The sequence below is a fragment of the Arachis hypogaea genome, chromosome 4 (assembly GCF_003086295.3).
Source record: "Arachis hypogaea cultivar Tifrunner chromosome 4, arahy.Tifrunner.gnm2.J5K5, whole genome shotgun sequence".
In the NCBI taxonomy this organism is placed as follows: Eukaryota; Viridiplantae; Streptophyta; class Magnoliopsida; order Fabales; family Fabaceae; genus Arachis; species Arachis hypogaea.
In genome coordinates, this window is record NC_092039.1 from 19,351,938 (window position 1) to 19,379,609 (window position 27,672).

General features: G+C 36.1%; 3 protein-coding genes across 5 annotated transcripts; 2 read left to right on the forward strand and 1 right to left on the reverse strand.

Moving 5' to 3' along the window:
- Positions 1–95: 95 nt before the first annotated feature.
- Positions 96–7,392, reverse strand: LOC112796445 (uncharacterized). Of its 3 annotated transcripts, none has more exons than XM_072235253.1 (4): positions 7,052–7,392; positions 4,463–4,509; positions 4,280–4,358; positions 96–3,846 (listed from the first exon to the last, which is right to left on the reverse strand). In XM_072235253.1, exon 4 carries the CDS (start codon positions 3,422–3,424, stop codon positions 365–367), a length of 3,060 nt encoding a protein of 1,019 aa, XP_072091354.1. In that variant the 5' UTR covers positions 3,425–3,846; positions 4,280–4,358; positions 4,463–4,509; positions 7,052–7,392; the 3' UTR covers positions 96–364. The 3 variants fall into 3 exon arrangements, 2 of the variants coding, with proteins under 2 accessions (XP_072091354.1, XP_072091353.1); XM_072235252.1 differs by having other exon boundaries at positions 4,458–4,509; XR_003199202.3 differs by lacking the exon at positions 96–3,846 and adding an exon at positions 3,870–4,054 and having other exon boundaries at positions 4,458–4,509; positions 7,052–7,374.
- A 13,162-nt stretch (positions 7,393–20,554) lies between these two features.
- On the forward strand, positions 20,555–21,556 carry LOC112794720 (uncharacterized). The gene has a single exon (XM_025836703.1). It carries the CDS (start codon positions 20,555–20,557, stop codon positions 21,554–21,556), a length of 1,002 nt encoding a protein of 333 aa, XP_025692488.1.
- A 2,038-nt stretch (positions 21,557–23,594) lies between these two features.
- On the forward strand, positions 23,595–24,143 carry LOC112794721 (uncharacterized). The gene has a single exon (XM_025836704.1). The coding sequence runs from the start codon at positions 23,595–23,597 to the stop codon at positions 24,141–24,143; it is 549 nt and encodes a 182-aa protein (XP_025692489.1).
- Positions 24,144–27,672: the final 3,529 nt, after the last annotated feature.

The window sequence follows — 27,672 nt, forward strand, 5'->3', positions numbered from 1 at the left end:
TAAAAATGTCAATTGATTTATTCTTGAAAAATCCCAGTTATACTGTCTACAATGGTGACAAGTTAAGCTGAGATTCTTTTGCATAATTTTAACAAAGTGCATCTTGTAAAGTAACTATAAGAAAGAAGCAGATGAATATCGAATGCAATGGGATTTGAAAAGCATATTCTTGTGTCGGTTAATAATCAATCTGTTACTCACCTAACCATTTAACATGTATGATTATAAGGCTTCTTTCAACTACTAAGAAAGGAGAAAAAGAAAAAAAATTTCTAATTTGGAATTTTCAAACACAGCTTGAATTATATCGTCACTAATATTCCCATAATTACAACAACAACAACAACAACAAAGCCTTATCCCACTAAGTGGGGTCGGCTACATGAATCAAACAACGCCATTGTGCTCTGTCATGTATCATGTCTACAGAGAGACCGTTTACATGTAGATCTCGTTTGACCACCTCATGGATGGTCTTCTTAGGTCTTCCTCTGCCTTTCGCCCTTTGTCCATCTTCCATCTCATCCACCCTCCTGACTGGATGTTCTATCGGTCTTCTTCTCACATGTCCAAACCACCTGAGACGCGATTCAACCATCTTTTCCACAATGGGTGCTACTCCAACTCTCTCCCTTATATCTTCATTCCTTATTTTATCCAATCGCGTGTGACCACTCATCCATCTCAACATCTTCATCTCTGCCACACTCAGCTTATGTTCGTGCTCTCCTTTAGCCGCCCAACACTCCGTACCATACAGCATAGCCGGTCTTATAGCGGTGCGATAGAATTTACTTTTAAGTTTTAAAGGCACTTTTTTGTCGCATATAAAACCAGATGCACTCCGCCATTTTGACCAACCTGCTTGGATCCTATGATTTACATCATGTTCAATCTCTCCATTATCCTGTATGATGCACCCAAGATACTTAAAACTTTTAACTTTTCGTAAGGTGTTCTCTCCAATTTTCACCTCTATATTGGAGTTTTCCCTTCTCAGACTGAACTTACATTCCATATATTCCGTCTTGCTACGGCTTATGCACAGACCATACACTTCTAGAGCTTCTCTCCATAACTCCAACTTCTTATTTAGGTCTTCCCTTGACTCTCCCATAAGGACGATATCATCGGCAAAAAGCATGCACCATGGCACAGGCTCTTGGATGTGCTCTGTGAGTACTTCCAAGACTAATGTGAAAAGGTATGGACTTAAGGATGATCCCTGGTGTAATCCTATACCAATAGGGAATTCCTCTGTCACACCACCTTGAGTCTTCACACTAGTTGTGGCCCCATCATACATGTCTTTAATTGCCCGAATATATGCGATCCTTACTCTCCTCTTTTCTAAAACCTTCCATAAGACCTCCCTTGATACCCTATCATACGCTTTTTCCAAATCAATAAACACCATGTGTAGATCCCTTTTATTACTACGATACCTCTCCATCATCCTTCTTAATAGGTATATCGCTTCAGTGGTAGATCTGCCTGGCATAAATGCAAATTGGTTCTCTGTTACTTGTGTCTCTTTTCTCAACCTCCGTTCTATCACCCTTTCCCATAACTTCATAGTATGACTCATAAGCTTAATCCCTCTATAATTTCCGCAACTTTGTATATCCCCCTTATTCTTGTAGATAGGTACCAAGGTGCTCTTTCTCCACTCATCAGGCATCTTCTTTGACCTTAAAATCTCATTAAAAAGCTTGGTTAACCAGTTGATGCCTTTTCCTCCAAGACCCTTCCAAACCTCAATCGGGATATTATCAGGTCCTACTGCCCTGCCATTTTTCATCTGCTTTAGAGCCTCTTTTACCTCGAAGTCTCGAATCCTTCGATAGTAGTCAAAGTTTTGATCTTCTTCCCTTGTGCATAATCGACCAAGGCTCGGAAGAGTCTTCTGTCCCTCATTAAATAACTCGTAGAAGTAGCTCTTCCACCTTTCATTAATCTTCTCCTCTTGAGCCAACACCTCTCCATCCTTATCCTTTATGCACTTAACCTGATCCAAATCTCTCGTTCTTCTTTCCCGGCTCTTTGCAATTCTATATATACCTTTTTCTCCTTCTTTCGTGTCCAAAGACTGGTAGAGACCCTCATATGCTCTTGTTCTTGCTTCACCTACAGCCACTTTTGTCTCTTTCTTAGCCGCCTTATATTTTTCCCAGTTATCTGCATTGCGGCATAAAGACCACTCTTTAAAGCATTCTCTTTTTATCTTTATCTTTTCTTGTATACTCGCATTCCACCACCAGGACTCCTTGTCTCTTGGTCCTATTCCTTTAGATTCACCAAAACTTTCTTTTGCTGTTCTTCTAATAACTTTTGCCATCTCCCTCCACATCTCTTCCGCGCTTCCATTCCCATCCCACCTTGCCTCTTCTCCTACCCGTCTTAGGAAGCTTCTTTGTTCCTCACCTTTCATCCGCCACCATCTCGTCCTTGGGTTCTTCGTATGATGTCTTTTCCTCAACTTTTGCTCAACGCGAAAATCCATGACGAGCACCCTATGTTGTGTTGTGAAACTCTCTCCCGAGATAATTTTACAGTTAATGCAAAATTTCCGGTCGACTCTCCTCAACAAGAAGAAGTCGATTTGAGAGCTTGTCATGCCACTCTTATAGGTTATAAGATGTTCGTCTCTCTTTTTAAAACATGTATTTGCGATGAGAAGATCAAAAGTTGAGAAAAATTCCAAAATAGTTTTACCCTCGGCATTGATCACCCCGAAACCATGGCCTCCGTGAATACTCCCATATCCAGTCACTTCTCTCCCAACATGGCCATTTAAATCTCCTCCTAAGAAAATCTTATCTCCCAAAGATATGCCTTGAACTAAACTCTTTAGATCCTCCCAAAACCTTATCTTGTGTTGTTCGTCCGAACCCACTTGCGGTGCATAGGCGCTAATCACATGAAAAGCACCTCCCTCCACCACAAGTTTGATAGAGATGATCCGATCTCCCACCCTCTTGACATCAACTACGTCCTTCTTCCACTGCTTATCCACAATTATTCCAACTCCATTCCTATTCTTCACCTTTCCTGTATACCAAAGTTTGAAACCAGAAGAATCCAACTCCCTAGCCTTTGCACCAACCCATTTCGTTTCTTGTAGGCACATAATGTTAATCTTCCTCCTTGTCATGGTATCCACCACCTCCATGGACTTTCCTATTAGAGTGCCTATGTTCCATGTCCCAAATCTCAACCTTTTGTGGCTTCGACCTTTACCTTTTCCTTTGTGAACTAGCTTATTTACCCTCGTCCGTTCACGAAAACGCGAGAACCCTTGCTCATTTAACACTACATCCAGGCACCGATGCAGCGGCTCTTGCTTTGACACCGTACTCGAGCCATACGGCGCGTTACTTCCGGGTAACGACCTAGCTTTAGCGCAATAATGTCTTTGATTCATGTCATGGGGGGTTCGGCTATATTTTTACGTTGGTTGCCGAAGACCTAACACAACCCTCCTCTTTTATCCGGGCTTGGGACCGGCTATGTACCGCAAGTGTAACATAGGCGGAGTTTAATATTCCCATAATTACAGTGTAGCAAAAAGTTTTGGATCCCATTCTTTGTGAAATCCATGTATCTATCTATATCTTCACTTTAAAAGATGTTTACTTTATCTGCTCTTCTCTCTCCCCACTTCACTATATGCTCTCCTCTTCCTCTTTCTCTTGACCTACAATGGTTTCACAGTGTTCTGGATTCATGTCCCTCTCTTGTTTCCCCTCCAACACACCACACCAAGCAGTATCTGCGACATTTTTCCATCAATAACTGCTCGTTCAGACAGATCACCTTTCAAAACGCAAGTCCCCCTCCCTTAGCCTGAATACAAAAGGTAAGGAAGATAAGAAACAGGCACTGTAAATCATCAACTATAATAAAGAATTCACTGATGCACTAGACGTGTCTATGATTTTAAGCATTTAATATATTCAAGAATGCAATAAAAAAAAGTCAAATACAATTGGAGGTAAAAATAATAAGTCTTAAAGAAAACCTTCTATTTGAAGCCGGTATGACCAAGCCACAGCTATTTTAAAGGGGTGTATTAGTAAAAGTGGTGATATAGTACATATTTAAAAAAGAAAAAATTAAATGCTGATGTGGAAAATAAATTCTACGTAGCTTATTATTACTTGTTATCTATAAAATTGATATATATGCAAAATAAAAAAATAATTAACAGTCTACTCTCATGGTTTCCAAAATATCAGAATATCTATGAAAGTGCAATTTTAATGTACATAATACTAACCTGCTGATAAGAAAGCGGGAGTGTATCACTGCTCCACTCAAAAGAAATAGTCAGGAATAATAAAGTGTAAATCTTGCACCTGAGATGAACATTGAAAAAGAAAAACAAATTAGCATACAATGAAAAACTTGAAGGAATGAACAACTGATCTATTATAAAAAATTATCAATTACGTTACCTAACTTGTTCTAGGGAATGAACTGGCGTCTCTATCCCCACTTTACCCAAACCTAGAAGCATTCAATTTATTTTACATTAACATAGTGTTGGATTAACAACTAAATAAACAATGATATTGATGGAATCATCAAAGAAACAACACCTTTAAGAAGATAGATAATGAGATATATGGAAAGATACATATATGAATCGTTCATGCAACAGATGAATTTGAGAAACATAAGACACAGCATACTAAGATATCTAGGACCTAATAGGTAAACTATAAATTTAACCATGACAACCAATCCTTTAATTTCATTGTTATAAATTATCTTTGCAATTAAAGAGGCAAATTCGGCCTGTGCATCTGTTTTTCACCAACTTGAAAAAGGGAGATATCCATACAAGTTCTCAGTGAGCATGAAACAATAATCACATGTATCCTAGGAATTACATCAAATAAATAAGTAAGTTTTGACTTTAATGGAGTGACTTTGTTACCTTGATTTCTAACTGAATAAATTAAATTTTTGGCAAAAAAAAAAAGAGAAAGAATGCAATATAAAAGAAACCTTAATTTAAAACAAAGTATATTCATCTCCAAGGAAATTTTTATTTCTATCATTGTGGTTCATCAATCAGTTAATATCTTATCTGATTCATATAAGAATTTATTGAGCTGACAACAAGCAAAACCTGTGTTTATAAAATGACCGGGTCATATCCCAATGACAGCCAAGAAATCAGATATCAAAGTATTAAAAAAAACAGGACTTGATTGAACAGATGCGCTTACAGTGTAGTTCAAAAAAATATGCACTTTGGAATACTTTTCAATAGAATTGCTAAAATAAGAACACAGACAATAATTAACAACTGATAAATGCTAAAAAAGAAACAGTTAACTGCACGGCACCCAAATTTCTTAATCCAGCCAATAAACTTGAAAACTATCGCTTCTTACCTTCGAATCAAGGCTTCAAACCTTCACTATCGAAATTGAAGGTGATAGAATATAATCAAAATTGAACATTCTATGCGACATTTTCAGCTTCAAAACCATAGAATCAAAATCTCAAACATGTAATCTACATAAACCAGGCACGATAAAGGAACAAAAAAAACAATCACATTTGGAATCAGAACAAATCACACACACCTGAACCCCAATTGAGTTTGAATCACAAACCAAAGATCCGAATGATTGGGATTTCTTCAATTATTGTCTATGTTCTCATTTTTTAGCATTTCATGGTGATTTTAAGCCTGATAATCTGCTTATTCGCTATGCTAGGTAAAATTAACCTTCTCATTCATTACCATTAGTTGGGTCGCTTGCACCTTATTACTTGCAGATGTCATTGTAAAGCTGGTTTCTCGTTCTTAATTAATGATTATGATGACATGACTAAGTACATAGTCTTGTTATTATATACTTCTATATCTAAGGAGGACTTTGGGTGTAGAATTGCCCTTTATCTCTGGCAAAGCATCAACTTATGTAGTATAAATAAAACAACAATCAACTCTTTTCCTACTAAGTGGGCGAGTTATACAAACAAATAAATGACATTTTATTAGAACTATGTATATAGATAAATATTTTTAATCTATATCTTTTTTATATGGATTCAGCAGTAGTTTTGTTTTAGTGTACCCGACGGAGTTCATGACTTTACATACTTTTCTTTTTACGCATGGCCAAACCACCTAAGATGTTTTTCCATTCTAATTTTATATTGTCTAGTGTAACACTTTTCCAGTGTTATATTCTGTTTTATGGCAGCGTTGAAGTTATTGTTACTGCGATTTTCAGTCTCAAAAAACCACAAGTCCTACAAATATATAGTAAAACTAAAACTACCACTTAGATAAAACAACCTTGTTATGTTTACCAGTGAAGATCCAGACCATGATGTTTTTACTTTTTAGATATTGATTGAGATAAAACCAACATGCAAATGCAAGCAAATATGAGCTGAGAGAGTTTCTTGTTGTTTAGTGTTTATATTATGCATGTTCCAACTAAGTACTTTGTAAATGCTTTGCTTTTGTAGACAGTGCTCATTTCTGGTTTTGCTACTTTTCAATAGAATTGCTAAAATGAGAACATAGACAATAATTAACAACTGATAAATGCTAAAAAAGAAACAAGTTACCAGCACGGCACCCAAATTTCTTAATCCAGCCAATAAACTTGAAAACTATCTCTTCTTACCTTCAAATCAAGGCTTCAAACCTTCACTATCGAAATCGAAGGTGATAGAATAATCAAAATTGAACATTCTATAGCGACATTTTCAGCTTCAAAACCATAGAATCAAAATCTCAAACATGTAATCTACATAAACCAGCACGACAAAGGAACAAAAAAAACAATCACATTTGGAATCAGAACAAATCACACACACCTGAACCCCAATTGAGTTTAAATCACAAACCAAAGATCCAAATGACTGGGATTTCTTCAATCCCAACCCAGCCACGTGCATGTTCCGTTGTGTGGTCTGAGAGTTCAATCCCAAATGTGAAAAAGAGAGACACTTGGGTCAAGGGATAGTGAAAGACGTCACTTTGGAACAATAAAATCCTACCTTTGTTAGAACTCACCAAATCATGAAGCTTCTGATTGCGCAAAGGAGGCTGACGGCGACACTCGAAGCAAGAAGACGACGAGCCCCAGGACCTGCTGCTTCTGCCGCCGGCGACGAAGAGCGCAACGAAGGCGCGCGACTATGTGCAAGACGATAACGAGACAGAGAGCGACGGCGACGCCACGGTGAGGAGATGAGAGAGACCGAGCTCCAGGGAAAGAGAGATAGTGATACGAAGAAGAGAGAAGAACTTGAGAAGATGAAGAGGGTTTTTGAAATCAGATTTCATAAAAAAATTTTTATTTTGTTTTTTTGTTTTTTAGATATATTTTTGTTTTGTTTTATTGTTTAATTTTAAATTTTGATTAATTTAAAATGGTATTTTTGTCTAATCAAATAAAAGTGGTGATATAATATATATTTAAAAAAAATTAAATGTTAATGTGAAAAATAAATTTCACATAACTTATTACTATTTATCTATATTTTTAACGTATTGATACATATGAATTTATTAACGTACCGTAGCAAATATCATTAATTAACTAACAAACTGGAGTGGCTAACATTGACAATAACCTTAGTGGCACGATATATATTTCATGCACAACTTTGTTATAAAAAGAGGCTACTTTTGACTCTAAAGTCAGTGTTATCTTCATGTGATTCATATTAAAAGAAGCGGTGTTGATAGTTATTTTTCATGATCAATGGTATTCGATAAGCAAACAAACAACATAAGAGATTATGAGAGATTTAATTAAATATCGTAGGCATTTTACTTGTATTCACACAAAAAAAAATTATACTATAGATATTATAAAAGATGTATATATTTAAAATAAAAGAAAGCATTATATACTTAACTTTTATGTATATATTTTATTAATATTAAATGCGACTAATAAAATGCAAGAAAATATAAAATATGAATTTTATCCTAAAAAATATACATTTATTAATATACCTAATAAGAATGTTTTTTTTTTTTAATAAAGAAACCACTCACAAAGTCACAAGGATCCAAAGGAAGTATAAACATAGTTTTGCTTGCATAAGGCTATAGCGACTGGTGAGCATATAGATACATGCTATCTCTTTCTTACACTTGCATTCTTTCGTCACTATGTAATAACTAACAAACTCATATTTTCTTTCATAACAGTGTCCTTAGGAGAGAAAAAAGTAAGAGTGATAAGATCTGACCAAATCTCACCAACTTTATCCCCCTTCACTCATCAATTCATCATTCTCGTGCTTCAAAATGCTTTCTTTTCCAACCCTAAAATATCAGAAATACTAAGACTATTAGAATTTATTATTATTTATCATTATTTAATTATCAATTTAATTTTTTTAGTTTAGTTTTTTTTAGTTTAGTAATACAACAGCATATTTTAATTCATATTTTTAAATATAAATGACTAATTGATAATAAAAAACAACAGATTCTGATAATTTTCTAGCATTTATCCTAAAATAAATAAAGTAACGAAAAGGAGGATAGGCTGAAACTTTGTGGTGAGAAAGAGTCGAAACTCGAAAACACCAAACAGAAGACTAAACATAAATAATAGAAGCAGACATAAACAAGTTTTCTTCCAATAATATTTCAATTGACATCTCTTGGATCCCCCCAAGAGACAGATCCAAGGAGCCAAATAATACACTCTTGAATTGCAATTCCAATTCAATTTAAAAGATGTAGACAACTAATTACACATGTTTGCAATAAAAGGTTCATATTATTGTATTTGAATTTATAACTGTATGAGGATAATGTATTGAATGCGGAAACCAAATATTATTTTTGGGACAAATAATAAAGGCAGGCAATTTTTCTGGTACTTTTCAAAAGATAAATTATTCTCCATTGTAATTTGTATGTAATTATATGATGAATCTAATTATACATGTATTTAATGCATGAAACAAATTTCTTTTGCATAGTTTTTTTTCCTTGTCATGTTTTCATAGGTTGAATTGGTTAGAGATCTGATAAAATGTGATATGTTAAAACTTTTTTTCTTTGTTCATGGGCCTGATCTTACATTAAAACTTTGTGTATTATAAATGCTATCGGTTTTTTTGTTTTTATTATTTTTTTGTTAACATCAGGATACAGGAAAAAAAAACAACCTACAGAGTTGTTTTTTGGTCTTTAATCTGTCATTACACTATTAAATTTCTCCACTAATTTCGGAAGTCCAACAATTTTCTTAATATTTTTTGTTGGCGAGACAATTGTCTTTTTTTTGTAATTAATTAAATCTCATTTTTGGGTTATGTAGTCCGCTATGCTTTATATGGTTAACAGGCCTTTATCAACATCAGCAAGATTTTAAATTTCATCAACCAACTTGAGAAAATCAGTGGAAAAGAAACAGTCAAAAATATGATTTCAAACTTCATCGACCCTTTCAAGGCCCATTATATGAACATTGTTCTTTGTAAAATGAGACTCTGGGCCAGAGGCCCATTCCCTTACGCCCCCTTTCCTCTTATAAAATACATGCCTCATTCCCAAACTATAGAGAAAAGAAAAAAAAAGAATGAAAACCAAGAGTACATCAGTCTATGATAAAAGAATGCTATAGCCTATAACAAATAAAGAATGATCTAATTTGACTTTTAGAAAATCAAATTAAGCCAATGCGGTGGATAAGTTAAGCATTTTTGACCTTGGTCCATATAAAACTTATGTAATCGATAGACTTGAATATTAGCATCTTGTACAAGAGTCTAGCTAGTGGTTGTTTCATCAAAACAAGTTCTTGCAAGTCCCCGTTTAAAAATACATTGTTGAAATCAAATTGGTGAATTTGCCAATAATTTTTCAATGCAATAGTAAGTACAATCCGAATTGTTGTGGATTTAATAACAGAGAAAAAAACCTGATCATAATCAATGCTCTTAATTTGATGATTGTCTTTGGCAATCAAGCGGGTTTTATATTTCAATATATCACTATCACTATAAAAAAATGATGAATATAGCTAGATTTATCAACGGAATGTATCTAATGGTATAAATGATGTAAAAAAAGTTATTGACGAATTATTTTGTCCGATGGTAATTACTAGTAGATTTTGCGTTGGAATTTGCAATAAATACGACAAAATAAGCAGTTCATTACTGTCCAATATTTTCAACGGTAATTTTTGGCGTCATATTATGTTTTTTGGCGCCCATTTATCGTTGAATTTGCCTGCCGATAAATCTATAGGTAAGCAAATTTTTTTTACAATTAATGCACAATTAGTAGTCAAATTTAATTTCTTTTTTTTACAAAATTAGTGTACAAATTCTAATACCAGAAATCAACTAATAATTTTAAATATCAAGGGTTTGAATATAATAAAAAGTCAAAGAAGTAAAATACAATGACATACACATAAAACAAATAAAATTCCTAAACTCTACAGATCCCAATAATCGTCGTCGTCATCGTCTTCACCCTATTGAGGCGGTGGATTAGGTGGTGACGTCGGTGCCCCACCAGCAGCGACGCTGCCTCTAGCACACATCTGCTCGTTGTATATCGCTATCTGCTCTCAGCTCGCAAATATTCTAGCCGCTCTAGGTCCTCCTTCAGCTGTAGCCCGAGGGAATCGGTGGCTCCCACGCGTGTAAGAAGCTCATTGTACCTCTCGTCAGACTGCTGAGCTTGTTGGTGAATCTTCTGTGTGAGCTTCTGCACCTAATCCCTCAAATCGATGACTTCCTCGAGATCGGCAGGGCTGGTGGCAAAAGCAGAGGCAGATGAAGCCGCCAATGTGGAGGTGCGGAAGATGCTGGCGAAGAACGACCCCAACTTGTAGACACGGTTCTTATAGAGCTCAAAGGTGGAGTCACGCCAAACCCTATCAGGATCGACGATTTAGGCAACAGACCTGGGGTTGTCCCCCTAGGCTGAGATTGCTGGGTCACAGTCTCTAATCTCTGCGTATAGTCCTCCTGTGTAACACACATTGTGATTAGGATGACAGTTAATTGAATTTAAACCGGATACATTTCAAACATAGAATTAATTGAAAACTTACATAATGAGCCACAGACTGCTCATCAGCAAATCTTTCTTTGTTGGTCTTCAATGTATGAGTATATTTGAAGGTCTCTGCCAATGTCGCCTCATGTTCCAATGACTTAGACTACACATATTGAAACCAAGTAATAAAATAAATCAAGTAACAATGAATTCAAGTAATAATTAACAAAGATTAGCAAAGTACATACCAAACTGCTCTTCGTTTTCATGAAAGTTGTCGACTCACCGGTATACTTCGACAACCACAGCAATGCCCTGTTAGCTCTATTCGTCATACGGTGACGCCTGAATCCCTCATTAGTACTAAAATGATTGTCTAGTGCCCTTTTAATATCTGGACGGATCCAAATTGTGAGGCAGTTGCGCCCCTCACGAACATCCTACATCATATGCTGAAGCTGTCTAGCTATTTAGTAGTCGTAGATCTTCTTGATCATGAGATCATGTTTCCTATCCTATATAAATTTCTCATGTACAAAGTAATTCAACAACATTAAAATACAGTTAATTCAAAAACATTGGGTTCTTACTACCCACTTTTGAAACCATCGCTATCTGGTCTCAGCAAGGATCTTCGTATAGCTTGGTCATGGGTTGTCGTACATGGACTTAATCACATTGGATAGCTCCTGTGTGTAACACCCTAATTAGCCTAAGCCTTACCTTGCGTTGTAAAGCCAAGGTCAATCAGAGATTACGACAGTTCTAAACTCATACATAATACACACACACACACACACACACACACACACACACACACACACACACACACACACACACACACACACACACACACACACACACACACACACACACACACACACACACACACACACATATATATATATATATATATATACATATAGAAAGAATAGTATAATCTAGAAGCCCGATGAAAGATATAGCTCAAAAACAGAATTTCGAAGCACAAACGTACTAACGGAGCTACTAGCTTAAGGCATAAGAAACAGAGAATATATAACAAAAGATAAGTATATAATATCATGGGGAACTAGTCACGACTCGAGGAGTTTAAGCCGGCTAGCCATATACTAATATACAAAACCATACAGTGAAAACAGCTTATACAAGTTTTGTTCTCTCAAATACATGCCTCTAGGCAAAACAAAATACAAAAGGAGATATGTATAAACAAAATAAACCAAAAAGAACTCCAAAATGATCCAAGATTCTCCGCTCCTGTCACCAACCAAAGCAACTCACTGAGGTGAGTTACGACCTGCATCTGAAAAACACAACAACAATATGGTATGAGAACCGGCGGTTCTCAGTATGGTAACAGTTCCCAGTGATATAGGATATAAGACTCCGGGACGCCAAAGGCAATCCTAAGCTTCATATCAATCACAAGATTCAACTTAAAGCATTCTAAAACATTTAAGCATAATATACCAACTTGACTTAAATAAACCAGGTTATCTATCTTAAGGGATTTCTACTCTAACCAAACACCACTGTCCCACATCCTTCACCAATCGATCCTCCATGCGATCCCATTGCCACCGCCTTCTGAACCTCCTCAATCCCAACAGAAAACACAGATAATGTTCAAAGCAAGTAAAGCACAAGTAGTAGCATATATGGCAAATAATTCAGATAGCAAGTAAGCATGTTATTCAATTAGGCAAACCATTACAAGTAGACAAAGCATACAAGCAGATAGGAAATGCATATGATGAATGCCTGCCCTACTGGCTGTGATATCACATTGTCGGTTCAACTGCCAACCCGACACATCTCCATGGAGACATCGCCCTTCGGATTTCTCATATGGGAACCCCCGAGATATAGTGCCCGCATCACTGTCCAGGTACCGGTGCCTGCTCGCCCTATAGATCCGAAGGGATGCAAGCAGGATATTCTTGCCTCAGACCTCACATCTCAACGTAAGCGGGATTAACCACCGTCCTTACGCCGCCGCCGCTACCTCGACAAGCGAGATTAACCACCGTCCCTCCCAGGCGCATAGCGTCTCAAAATATCATGTAAAAATATTATTTCAATGGTTTTCAAAAGTATTTTCAGCATACATAGATCCATCACTTCAATCCGAGTCTCCGACTCATCTCAACCACTGTCCCTTTATAACTCAGTTTCCAAATACCAAAAGTCTATCATTCCTCATCTCATATACCAATCATCCTTCACCTAACGTCAAACCATTCTCAGCACGCCAGAAACCTAGGCCTCCCTTTTCTAATTTACCTTAAAATCATGTACTAGAGCCTTAATTTATATCCCATGTTCTAATACTCAAAACTAGGCCCAAATGTCTTAAAATGCTGTTATAGAAGCTTACAACCTTGTTGAAAAGGCAAAATAGTTAAAAACAAATAAATTTTTGAGAAACAGGATGTGTGCACCCGCACATATAAGAAGTAATGAAATTCTGCAACTTTGGAAAATTTCAGATTTTTAACACCAACTTTGAATGATCATAACTTCCTCTACCAAATTCCAATTTTTTTACAAACTTTATATCGATTCGAACAGTTTTCAATAAGCTTTAATGCTAAACTAATTTCAATAGATTTTGAAAACCAAGGCATAAGTTATGATTAGACAAGGTTCACCAAAAGTCAACTTTTACCAAGACTCACAAGAATCTCAAGTTACCAACTTTCATAACCCAATCCAACCAAAACCACATCAATTCTATCACATATCAGAATTTACCATTTTCCATATCCAATTTACCACTCCACCATATATAATCATCAATTCTCACTATCAAATACATAATAATACCCTTACTAACCATCATCATTATTAATTTCAACATCAAACTCCAACATCATACTATCAACATCAATATAACCATTTATCAACAATCCCAACACTCACCTTCAATTACCAAAAATATCAATATTTATCATCCATTATCAACCACATCAACAAACCCTCATCAACAACAATAAATCATACATCCCTCATCAACCTGTATAATCATTAAATTCCAACAACATTATTATTCATCATCAATCATTAAATACCAACAACCTCATCAACAACACTAATCATCAATACTCATTAACACCAACAATTCTCCATAATCATCCTTAATCACAATATTCCAAGGACACCAACAATTAACATCAATTTACACATAATCATTCATACACCAACAACATTCAATCCTATCTTAGGGTCAACTAGCCTAAGTGTCCATGAATATTATATACTACATAGAGAAAATCGAAACCATACCTTGGCCGATTCCCTTTATGCACCCAAACTCAAAATGAGCACCAACAAGCTTCCAACCACAATCCAAGCTTTCAAATTCACTCCAACAAGCACAAATAAGTTCCAAAAGCTCCCAAAGCCACAATAATCAAATTATATACATATAAATCACCACAAATTAACCTAGGGTTCAACATAAGCATAATCTCACAAGGGTTTAAGAGATTTTACCTTTCTCAATAGATTTGATAACACAAATCCAAAGCTAAGCAAGGATTAGAGCAAACCTAAACATCCAAAATCACAAAAACCCATTTAACCCAAAACTCTAATAAAACCCGAAATTTTGAAGAGAGAAACTGGGAAGATTTCGTGATTACCTTGAGGGTTTCTTGGGTGGTTTTTGTAGAGCTCTTCACAAGAAACGCGTAGCCACAAACGGTGCGGCGATCGGAGCTCCGTAGCTCAAGATATGAGCTTGGGAAGTTTGAAGTGAATAGTAACAATGGTGAAAAGCTCTCACCTCTCTCCTCGCTTCAGCTGCTGTTGTGTTTAGGTTATGAGGGTGAAAGTGGTTGAAATGGGTTCATTTAAGTGTATTTATATGTTGGGCTTGGGCCCAACTTGGGTCCGGTCCAACCCGTTAGCGTTTTTAGCCCGTTTGGCCTAACTTCGGGCCAAATCTTTAAAATTAAAGCCCGGTTTTTCGTTTCTAATGTTTTTCTAAGGTTTTTTGACGGTTTTCACTTTTCTCGTGCGGTACCAGGCAGACTTGAACCGGTTCAACTGGTTCAACTGTCGGTTCGCGATTTTTCACGTTTTTTCGTAGAATGCACATTTTCTGACTCAGAAAGACTCACTGAGTCCAAAAATCACCTTTAAATCTCCAAATTCTCTCTCTAAATTTTTGGAATCTAATTTGGGCAATTAATCACTTAATTAACCGGTTGATTAGTTGCGGTTCTTACACTGTGTATATGCATTGTTGTTTGGTGCAAACCTATCGATGAAAAACTTAAGATTAACAAACACGTAAAACTTAACAAATTCAAAATAGATTGTAAAATGAAAGACATTAAAGTAGTACTCACGCCGACATGACATTAGGCCAAATCGTCATCCGTATAACGGGCGATGGTGGAGGGGCATCTGATTGGGACACATTAGAGGATTCCAGCGCTATGGTTTCTATCGTTGGATTTGGAAGGGGAGTAGCAGAAGGAGCCACACAGTTGGGTTCAGGATCATGATGAACTGCTAGTCTGGTTGACCTTCCTATGACGTCACAGGGGTCGACGTAGTAGTCGGGATAGAGGGCGATGACTGAGAACTCCCTGGGATACTAGTGAAAACCCTCTCTCAACTACGACCACGAGGCCGACTCGTGATACATCTGCTACCTGTTGTCTAACACTAATTAGCATATACAATACAAATCCTTCAACATCTATATTGTTTAAAAAAAATTTTGACATAACCTCCCCTAAAATTTGACATATATCCACCTTTACGGCTCCCACAAATTCAACCAATCTCAATCCACAATATCAGTTAAAACTCGATTAAATTCACCAAATCTAAAAATATTAATAGATATACAAAAGACAACAATAATTCATGGTGAATTTGTGCAAAAGTAAAGTTTTTAAGTGTGATATGTAGTGATTGAAAGTAAGTTCACAAACAAACTAATGTGATATTATATCACTACATATAATCAAAAACTCAATTATTACAAGAGGCATATTATCGAATACTTGGTATTCAAAAGCATTAAACATATCAAATAGCACAACCAAGCATTCTTTCAACTCTAATTGACAAGAAGTCAACATTAACAATATACTAGCTACAATAATTCACAATATTTCCAACAGAATATCCAAACAAACAATTTTAATTGATTAATTCATTCATAATTCTAAACACTTTTCAACAACTTAAAATATAATACTTTAAATTTAACCTATCTTAACAACCTAAATCCCCCTAAAATTAAAAATTAAATCTAACTCGAGCATAATACTAATTAACAACTAAAACCTATAATAATACTAAGGATAACTAAAACAAAGATTGATATTAATATTAAAATAAAGAAGAACCTAGAATGCAAAAGTAGAGAAGAGAATAGAGAAGGGGGCGGCGGCAGTACCGACCATAGCAGCAACGGGAGAATGTTAGTGGGCTGGCGAAAGTGGGAGAGGGTTAGAGAGAAAGTGGGCAATAAATAGTGAGTAGAGAAGAGGCGGCGATTCGAAATGAAGTGGGAGATGGTTCATACTTCAAATTTTAGGGCTCGTTACCGTTAGATTTACTGGCGGATAAATCTGGCGTGCATTGCAGGTCACAAAAACGCAGCGTTCCACTAATTGGGTTTACCGGAAGAAACATCCGCCGGTAAATCCTATGCTTAATTTTGCACCTATTTTTCCCATTTTCTCTCCAATTATTGCCGGCAAATTTATCGTCAGAAATGAAAATCCATTAGTAATGATTTGACCTTACATATTTGACACCTAAACTGTCAGTAAATCCGCCAGTAAAGTCAACGTTAATTTGCGATGCTAAATTCGACGGTATTTAGAGTTTTTCTTGTAGTGTCCTAGGGTGGCATTTGATGGCATAAATCCATCGACAGCTAATGACTTTGGAGTTTTTGGGAGCAGGAGTAGTAACAATACTCCATGTTTTTATTTTAAAGAGAGCAGTAAGTTCTTCAATCATAGCTTGGCGCCAATGTAAAGATTTTAAACCCTGATTAATACTAGTAGGAACATTATCAATTAAATCTGGTTGTGTGTAGGTCAAGGCAGTGTATAATTTTGGTTTTGTAATACTCGATTTCAACCAGGTTTGCATAGGTGCTTATTTGAAATAATTTGAGTTTTCGGTGTACTACCAAACTGGATTTCTATTCCTAATATTCGAATGCTATCAGAATAAAGCTGAGTATGTAAAAGAGTAGTTTGATTTTTGTGAAAGTGAGGTAGGGGAGTAGGTGTCTGAGGTTATTCTGCATACTGTGAATGACAATGTGATGATGTAGAATTGGTATGATGAAGATTATGAGTAGAGATGGATTGAAGAATGGTGACAATTTGGTTTTGAGTAGAGTTATTGGAAAGGGTATAAGTAGAGGGAGTGCTTAGTGGAAACACTAAAGAAGTGTGAGGAAACTGATTTTATGTTTTAGATGCTGGATCAGTAACAAATAATTCACTATAAAGGTGTGTCGTTTCTACACGCCTTCGAAGCCTCATCCAGTGTTAAAAGTTAGCGTGTTGGAGTGGGTGTGCCACATACCCAAGAAGTTGCTTCCTAGGGACTTAGAAAGAGTGGCGTGCAACAAACCAATGGGTGGGTGTGCCACACGTCCAAGACCCAAGAATCCACAAGTACTTCATGTATCACCCATGCCCACATTGCATGCAGAAGGATTAAATTACTAAGTTTTGGACCTGAATCACAATGAGAATTGAATATTAATTGCAGAATATTTGATCTAATTTTTTTAATGAATTTTGAATTTGTATTTTAGGTTTTGTTTTAGGTTTAGTATAAAAGGCTCCTGAAAAACTTGAACATGACCTTTTGGCTATTTTTTAGATATTGTTTTTGGTTTTGAAGCTTAGCATGAGTCATTAATCTCTTTGGTCAAGATTAGGAACTCTATTGATTCTAATGGATTAATGTTATAGCTTTTCTATTTTTGATTAATACATTGATGTTTTTTAAGAAAGAGTTTTTGTTTTTCATCACAAGAATTTGAAGATATTGGGAAATAGTTCTAATCTTAACTGAATTCTAATTATCATATTGGAAAACTTGGTTTTGGAATTAAGCTTGAAAATTCTTTCTCACAATTCTTTTTAAGTTTTGAAATTAGACTTGATAAGTGACATCGGATTTACTATGGTTAACTCTTGTGAATTGTAGGGTTTATAAATTAGTGAATGTACTTCACCTCTTTTCATAATCAATTAATCAAGGAATTAGTGGTTTATTAAGTTAAGAGAAATTGAATTATCAAGGGATTGTGATTTGATTACTAATGATTTGCCATAGATATATCTTGCATGATTAAAGTAGAGAGTGAAAAACATTCTTCCTGAAGTTCAACATCTCTAAAATGTTAACTCTTTTAATCATATTACTCTCTTAATCATTTACTGTTTGCCTTATTTTATTCACTAATTTTGTGTTAACGAATTCTAAAATCCTAAATTTTGATTGCCTGACTAGATTAACCAACTGACCATTGCTTGCTTAGTCTGTTAATCCTCATGAAAATGATAACCCACTCCCGTAGTATTATTTGATATGACTCGGTGCACTTGTCGATAGTAGTTTGCGAAAATCTGCATCAAGTTTTTGGTGTTGTTGCCGTGGATTAATTGAAATTAACAACAAACCAATTAATTTATTACCTAGATTAGACTTTTTTCTTTTTGTTTATTTTTTGTTATTTACCTCACTGGGAATTCCCTTCACTTTGACGTAGAAAATTTCAATTTTCCTTATTTTTTTAGTGTTTATGCAGAGCAATAAGAATAAAGAGCCTCTTCAATACGATCCTAAAATGGAAAGGACCCTCCGGCGACAGATAAAACAAATCAGAGACTAGAGAATTGAAGAAGAAATTGAAATTAACATGGCAGAGAACAACAATAATGCCATTGTCCACAATGTCATTAATGCCCAGCTAGCTAGGAGGACTCTTGGGTCTTTCACTACTCCCAATCCTGAAAATTGTGGAAGTAGTACTGTAACACCTAATGTAAATGCCAACAACTTTGAACTGAAGTCCCAACTCATCACCTTGGTACAACAAAATTGCCAATTTGGTGGGAGTTTTCAAGAAGATCCTAACCAGCACATCTCCAACTTTCTCCAAATCTGTGACACGGTCAAAACTAATGGAGTCCTTGCTGAAATTTAGTAGTTGTTATTCCCATTCTCTGTAACGGAACGGGGCAAGCATTAGCTTTAAACTCAACCAAAGAAGAGCATAGCAACATGGGATGATTTGCTCAGCAAGTTCTTAACCAAATTTTTTTCACCTTAAAGGTTGACAAAGTTGAGAATGAATATCCAGACAACAAGATGAAGAATCTCTTTATGAAGCTTGGGAGAGATACAAAGAAATACTGAGAAAGTGTCCTTTATATGTTCTCTGACTGGGTTTAACTCCAGATTTTCTATGATGGGATTATCTCTATCTGCTTCAAGAAACTCATTGGATAACTCGGCTAAAGGATCTCTGCACATGAAGAAGACCACTGACAAAGCCTTGGAGTTAATCGAGATAGTGGCCAACAATTAATACTTATATTCCTTAAAAAGAACAATGAGAAAAGGAGTGATGGAGTTGGAAACACTGGATACTATTCTAATACAAAGTAAGACTATGTCTCAATAAATCAAAGCAATCCCTCAGCAACTAGGACATATGCAAGTCTCATCAGTGAGTACACAAGGTTTTTCCTATGACATGAGTAGAGAAGTCCCTCAAGATGAAGGTTATGAACTTGGCCAATCCTATGTTGAACAAGTGAATTACATGGGGAACTCTTCTAGGCCACCTTAGAATGACCTTTTCTCTAAGACCTACAATTCTGGATGGAGAAATCACCCTACCTTTGGATGAGGTAATCAAGGACAGAGACAAAATAACTTCAACAACAACCCTCATCAAAATAATTTCAACACTCCCTACTAACCATCACCACTACAACAATCAACAAAACCATCTCAAATTCCTCTCTTGAAATTGCCCTAGAAAAACTCTCCCACCACACCTTCACTTTTGTCCAATCTACCATAAATTTTATGCATGAGACCAAAGCCTCCATCCGAAACTTGGAAGCTCAAATAGGCTAGCTTGCCAAACAAATTGCTGAAATACCCACAAATTCCTTTTTCAGTGACCCAATTTCAAACCCAAAAAAAGAATATAAGGCTATCAATTTGAAGAGTGAAAAAATGGTGGGTAAAGAAGCCACAAGCAATGACAAGAAAGATGGAAAAGCCATGGAAGAGATCATTCTTCAAGGAAAACACGTCCCTACAAACTCCCCTACACAACCAATTCAAGCTTCAAAAGAGAAACCAATAGAGGAGGTTAAAGTGGTAGAATACAAGTCTAGAATTTCATACCCTCAAAGACTACAAAAGAAGACCAAGAACAAGCAATTCTCTAAGTTCTTGAAGGTTTTCAGAAAGCTACAAGTTAATACTCTTTTTGCTGAAGCCTTGGAATAAATGCCTCTCTATGCAAAGTTTATGAAGGAGTTGCTAGCAAAAAAGAAGAAATGGAGGGAGGATGAAACAGTGGTCCTCAATAAGGAGTGTAGTGCAATCATACAAAATAATTTACCCCAAAAGTTGAAGGATCCCGGGAGTTTCTTGATTCCTTGCACCATTGGTGAGATTACTATTGAAAGAGCTCTTTGTGACTTGGGGGCTAGCAATAATCTCATGCCATTCTCATTGATGAAGAAGATGCAAATTGATGAATTGAAGTCCACAAGGATCTCTCTTCAACTTGCAGATCATTCCATTAAGTTCCCACATGGAGTAGTTGAGAACTTGTTGGTGAAAGTGGGTAAATTCATACTCCCTGCTGATTTTGTAATTCTTGACATGAAAGAAAATACCAATACCTCCATTATCTTGGGAAGACCATTCCTTGACACTGGGAGAGCTTTAATTGATGTACAAAAAGGTGAGTTGATATTAAGAGTGCATGATGATCATATTGTATTCAATATATTGAAGGCCGTGCAACATCCCAATAATTCTGAAGGGTGTATGAAGATTGATATAATCGACCCCTTGTTACAAGAGACTCTAGAAGAGGAGGAGATCAACAATTCTCTTAAACCCCTTGAAGAAAAAGACTTAGCCAAAAATGAGAAGTCCCTAGTACCTAAGGAATTTGAAGCCTCACATGTTCCAGCAAAGGAGGAGGAGGCACCCAAGCTTAAGCTAAAGCCTCTGCCTCCCAATCTTAAATATGCTTTCTTTGGTGACAACAATACATATCCAATGATTATAAGCTCTTTTCTAGGCTTGAATGAGGAAAAAGATTTGCTCAAGGTGTTGAGATATCACAAAAGTTCTCTTGGGTGGACCATTGGTGATCTTACGGGAATAAGCCCAGTAATGTACATGCATAAAATCTTACTTGAAGAAGACTCCAAACTAGTGGTGCAAGCACAGAAGCAGCTCAACCTGATCATGAAAGAGGTGGTTCGAAAATAGGTCATGAAGCTATGGGAAGCCAAAATCATTTACCCAATTTTTTATAGTCTTTGGGTGAGTCCGGTGTAAGTTATTTCCAAGAAAGGAGGAGTCATAATGGTTGCCAATGAGAATAATGAACTCATCCCCACTAGAACCATAACCGGTTGGAGGATGTGTATTGACTATAGAAGGCTCAATACCGCTATAAGGAATGACCATTTCTCACTACCATTCATTGACCAAATGATTGAGAAATTAGCTGGACATGCATTTTATTGCTTCTTGGATGGTTATTCGGGGTATAATCAAATTATAGTAGACCCTAAGATCAAGAGAAAACGGTATTCACTTGCCTGTTTGGTGTCTTTGCCTACCGCCGCATGTCTTTTGGACTTTTCAATGCTCTTACTACTTTCAAAGGTTTTTTCTAACATAGTTGAAAAATTCATTGAGGTATTTATGGATGATTTCTCTATTTTTGGTGATTCTTTTGAAGCTTGCTTACAACATCTAGCTTTAGTTTTGAGAAGGTACCAAGAAATAAATCTTATTTTGAATTAGGAGAAATGTCATTTTATGGTAAATTAAGTTATTGATCTTGGACACCGCGTCTCAAACAAAGGGATAGAAGTTGACAAAGCCAAGGTGGAGGTAATTGAGAAATTACCACCCCATGTGAATGTGAAAGCAATAAGGAGTTTCCTCGATCATGCTAGATTTTATAGGAGATTTATAAAGGACTTTTCAAAAATTGCTAAATCATTGATCAATATCTTGGTTGCTGATCTTTCTTTTATCTTTGATCATGAATGCTTGCATACTTTTGAAACTCTTAAAGCTTAGCTTGTCTCTGCACCCATTATTGCTCCCCCAAATTGGACTTCACCTTTGAGTTAATGTGTGATGCAAGTGATTTTGCAATAGGAGTAGTTTTGGAGCAAAGACAAGAGAAGCTATTACATGTAATATATTATGCAAGCGTGTTCTTAATGATGCCCAAAAGAATTATACCATAACAGAGAAAGAACTTCTAGCTGTGATTTTTGCATTTGATAAGTTTAGGTCCTATTTAATTGGTTCAAAAGTAATTGTCTACACTGATCACTATACTCTTAAGTATCTTTTGACCAAGCAAGATGCTAACCAAGGTTGATTAGATTAATGCTCCTATTTCAAGAATTTGATATTGAAATTAGAGACCGAAAGAGTTTTGAAAATCAAGTAGCTGACCATCTTTCTAGAATTGAACCAGTGGAATCTCAAGCTCATCAAATCCCCTTAAATGAAGGATTTCCTGATGAGAAACTCTTTGTAATATACAATACACCTTGGTTTGCAGACATAGCAAATTATAAGGCTGGGAGGATCATTCCAAAGGAGTTCACTAAGCAACAAGCAAAGAAGTTACATCATGATGTTAAATACTTCTTATGGGATGTTCCTTACTTGTTCAAGAGGGGTTCAGATGGCATAATCCAGATATGCATCTCAGATGAAGAGACTAAAGAAGTTCTCTGACATTACCATGGTTCTGAATATGTGGACATTTTGGTGGAGAAAGGACTGCAACAATGGTCCTCCAATGTGATTTTTATTGTCCCACACTTTTCAAAGATACTAGAAAATTTGTGAAAAATTGTGACTAATGCCAAAGAGTTGGGAGTTTGCCCAAAAAGAATAAAATGCCACAAAATTCTATTCTGAAAGTGGAGTTGTTTGATGTGTGGGGAATAGATTTCATGGGACCATTCCCTTCCTCTTACTCCAATAATTATATCTTAGTGATTGTTGATTATGTTTCTAAGTGGGTAGAGGCCGTACCTTTGCCTACCATTGATGCTAAAGTAGTGTTTAGCTTCCTCAAGAAGTATATATTCAGTAGGTTTGGTATTCCAAGAACCTTGATTAGTGATAGAGGTAGCCACTTTTGTAAAAAACAATTGGACACACTTCTCCAAAGATATGAAGTCAAGCATAAGGTGGCCACCCCTACCATCCTCAAACTAGTGGCCAAGTGAAGATCTCAAATAGAGAACTCAAGAGAATCCTTAAGAAGATGGTGAGAGTTTCAAGGAAAGAATGGGCGAAGAAGATTGATGACGCTCTCTGTGCTTTCAAAACGGCATTCAAAATATCCATTGGGATTCCACCTTATCAACTTGTCTATGGCAAGGCTTGTTACTTGCTAGTGGAACTGGAGCATATAACATATTGGACAACAAAGTTTCTTAACTTTGATACAAAGACTGTGGGAGAAAAGAGGTTGCTTCAACTAAATGAACTTGATGAGTTTAGAGTGAAGGCTTATAAAAATGCTAAGCTTTACAAGAAAAAGACCAAAATGTGGCATGACAAGAGGATCTCCACAAGAACATTTGATCCTAGACAAATGGTGCTTCTTTTCAATTCAAGGTTAAAGCTCTTCCTAGGAAAGTTGAAGTCTAGATGGTCTGGGCCTTTCACTATCATCAAAGTGTCACCATATGGTCATATTGAGGTTATGGAAGAGAATTCTGGGAGGAAATTCACTGTTAATGGCCAGAGATTGAAGCACTACCTTAGAGGCGATATAGATCTTCAGAGAACCACTCAAATCCTCACTTGAAGAAGCTACACCGTTAAGCTAGTGATATTAAAGAAGCGTTTAATGGGAGGCAACCCATCATTTAGTAATTTCTGTTCTAGCTCTTTTCATTTAGCATTTAATTATTTTTGTTTTAGTATGTATGCATTGTATGGAGTAAGTTTGGTGTTCTCCCACCAAGATTAATCGAATTTCACTCGACTGGATACTTGGCCTAGCTCTATAGTGAATGTGCCACATTAAATTTGGTATTACTACACTAAGTTTGGTGTTGGCACATTTTATTTATGCAAGGCGCATTCATTAGCTGCACCACATTTTTTCCATGCAATCACAATAGTTAAGTTATTCCTTTAGGAAGTTTTTAATGCATTCTATGCATGGCATCTTATCTTCCATACTTCTTCAACTATTTTTATATTCAATTTAAGTATTTTTCATATGCAATTGTTGCAAAAGAGGATGGGTTATGCAATACCCTCCCCTGCATGCATGCATGGCTTATTTCATTCCTTAGGTGCACCTAACTCTTGACTCACTTCATGCCACATTACTAGCTCTATATTGCATTCCTCATGCATCACATGCATTGATAATTAATCTACCAAGAACATATGCATTAGTCCTTCATTGTCATCATACAACTACATGCATAGGTTCTCTTCCATTAATACCTCTTTGACTGTGCCAATCACTCACCATCACTTCATACTTATACATTTTATCCTAAAGCCTCCATCCATTTATACATTTTGTCCTTTAGCCTTCTCACATATATACACCACTCACTATCATCGAAAACCACAACCAATAATATTCTCTTATACACTCTTATATCATCTTACACTCCTTATAAAGATCTTCGATTACAACCCATACATGCACACCATTAGATCTCCACTCTCATCTCTTACCACACGATCCACACTACTATTTTTATTATAAATTCATGCAACTCACACTCTTCATTCCTCACTCATTCTCTACTTCTTTTACCAATCGAAACATCACCAAACTTCTCTCTCTTTTCTTTATTTCATATCATTCTTCACCTTCACAAGCTATCCTTCTTCCCTACCTCACCCTCTCTTCGTTCCTCCCTTCCCTTCTTACACTCATATTCTTGCTTGAGGACAAGGAACTTTCTAAGTTTGGTGTTGTGGTTCTTCTTCATTCATATTTATTCATTCCATGGTTTCCAAATCCGATGCATCCTCATTAAAGAAAAAAAAGGGCAAGGCACCTGCTAAATCTCAACATGAAGAGAAAAGGTTTCTCTCTCTCTTCCATGAACATCAATTCTATGGGTGGACATCTATAAAATAGTAATATCTGATGTGGAATTTGAGATAGAAAGAGTGCTCTATACAGGCATCTGCAGACAAATTCAAAGGCAAAAGTGGACAACTCTGTGTAACCCACCTAATAAAGTGGGACTCTTGCTAGTCCAAGAGTTCTATGCAAATCCTGCAATGGATGGACAACTAGAATCCTCTTATATGAGCTATGTAAGAGGTAAACCTGTGGACTTTGGACCCAATGCGATATGAAGAGTTTTAAAACTGGGAGATCCATCTTCTTCTTCTTTTTCTATAATGAGCTGTGAGCAGAGACTAAGTAACTATCCAAGGTACGATGATATCATAAATGATATTTGTGTATTGGGACCCAATAAAAAATGATGTCGAAGGGAACCCAAACCAATTGAAAAGAAGTTATCTTGTTCTGGTAGCAAGAGTTTAGTTTGAGTTTGTGAGGAGGTTCATTATCCTTTCTTCTAACAACTCTAAAGTGGCTAAAGAAAGAGCCATTGTAATCAACTATATCATGACCAAAGAGGAGGTGAGTGTGGAGGAAATAATTTTCCCTCCAACGCATGGTTGAAAGTGTATTAAAGAAAGTAAAACTTAGATCCTCAAACCTCATTCATAGACTCTATGAAGAAGCAGGGGTGGAGTTTGATGAAGATGTGTTCAATCAGATTGGATCACCCAATTACACACAAATGAAAAGAGTGATGCTCATCCCACGTATGCAAAGGCCAAGGCCACTAAGAAGGGAAGCTCAACAACTGCCTCCACCGCAACTAACTCAAGAAGCAGAATCCTCTATCCCTCAAGTCTTATCGCTACCACCTCCTAAATATTGGCAACAACGGACCATATCACTTGAGCAACTTAGGATGGAACAATTGAACCAAGGGAGACTCATCAATCATATCATATATGAACAAGAAAATCAATGGGCTATACTCGAAAATTTCAAGCAAGTCATGGAGTGCAAAGTGAACTACCTAGCTATGTATGGAAATACAAGTATCTAATCTAGCAATGGCACCATATCCAAAGGTTGGTGATTGAATTCATAATTAACTCTTCCATGAGAATGTCAACATCAATTAGCAATCTCTTGACCCACAACAAGAGATGTGGAAAGCCAGAGAACCACACAAAGGTAATAATGATGAGGATGATGAAGATGATTAAGATGAAGATGATGATAAGAAAGATGATAGAGATGATAGCAATAACAATTAAGGTGGTTGAGTTCTATTCTATTTGCTATATGTGCTTCTTTCCTTTTAATTGTTTGCATGTATGTTATTTTATTTGTCTTATCTAATGCATTTGTGATTTCTTTCCTTCAATTACTTATTATGTCTTGTTTATTACCACCCATCAATGTAATTGTGCTTATTACATAAAGCAAGCAAAGATCATGTACCAAGAATGAAATAAAAAGAAAAAAAGGGTTGAACAAAAAGAGCATGACTATTTGAGTTTGGAAGGTCAAACTAACTTAGAATGTTCAACACAAACTGAGCAAAATTGCTTGAGGCTTTAATCTAGAGGACTATTATAGAATCCTTACAATTGACAAAGCCTTGAAGAAGCAAAATATATTGAATAACACTTAATAAAAAAGAGGTTAAAAGAGAAGCCAAAGGCTCTGAGTACCACTAACTGGAATGTTGAAAAGAAACATAAGCTCAAAGAGCCTCCTAGTCAAGTGCTTGTGGTGTTTATGTATTAAGCAAAGTTTGAAATAAAGCATTTAGAAGTCACAGCTACACTCAAGATGCAAAGCACCCCCAAGAAAGAGAAGTCCAAGATTCTGAGCACCACTGATTAAGGAAAGTAAAAGAAATATAAGCTCAAAGAGCCTCTCAGTCAAGTGTTTATGGGGCTTATGTATCAAGAAAAGCTTGAAAACAAAGCATTTAGATTCAAAGCTAAGCTCAAGGTACAAAGCATCCCATAAAAAAAATAAGCTGTGAAAGAAAAGGAAATAAGCTTGCTTCAAGGAAGTGCCTCAAGGAAGGGTTCCATAATATAATCAGGATAGATGCCTTAAAAGATTTTAACCATTTGGGTTGAATTGTGAATAAGTGAAAAGGCTAACCAAAACCATTTGAATTGCTACCATTCACCCTTGAATTTTAAGCTTGAACTCTTTAATGTTAAATTCATGACTCTTTGTTTGTTTGAGAACAAGCAAAATCTCAAGTTTGGTGTTATGATGCATGAGCATTTTAAGTACTTTTCTTGGG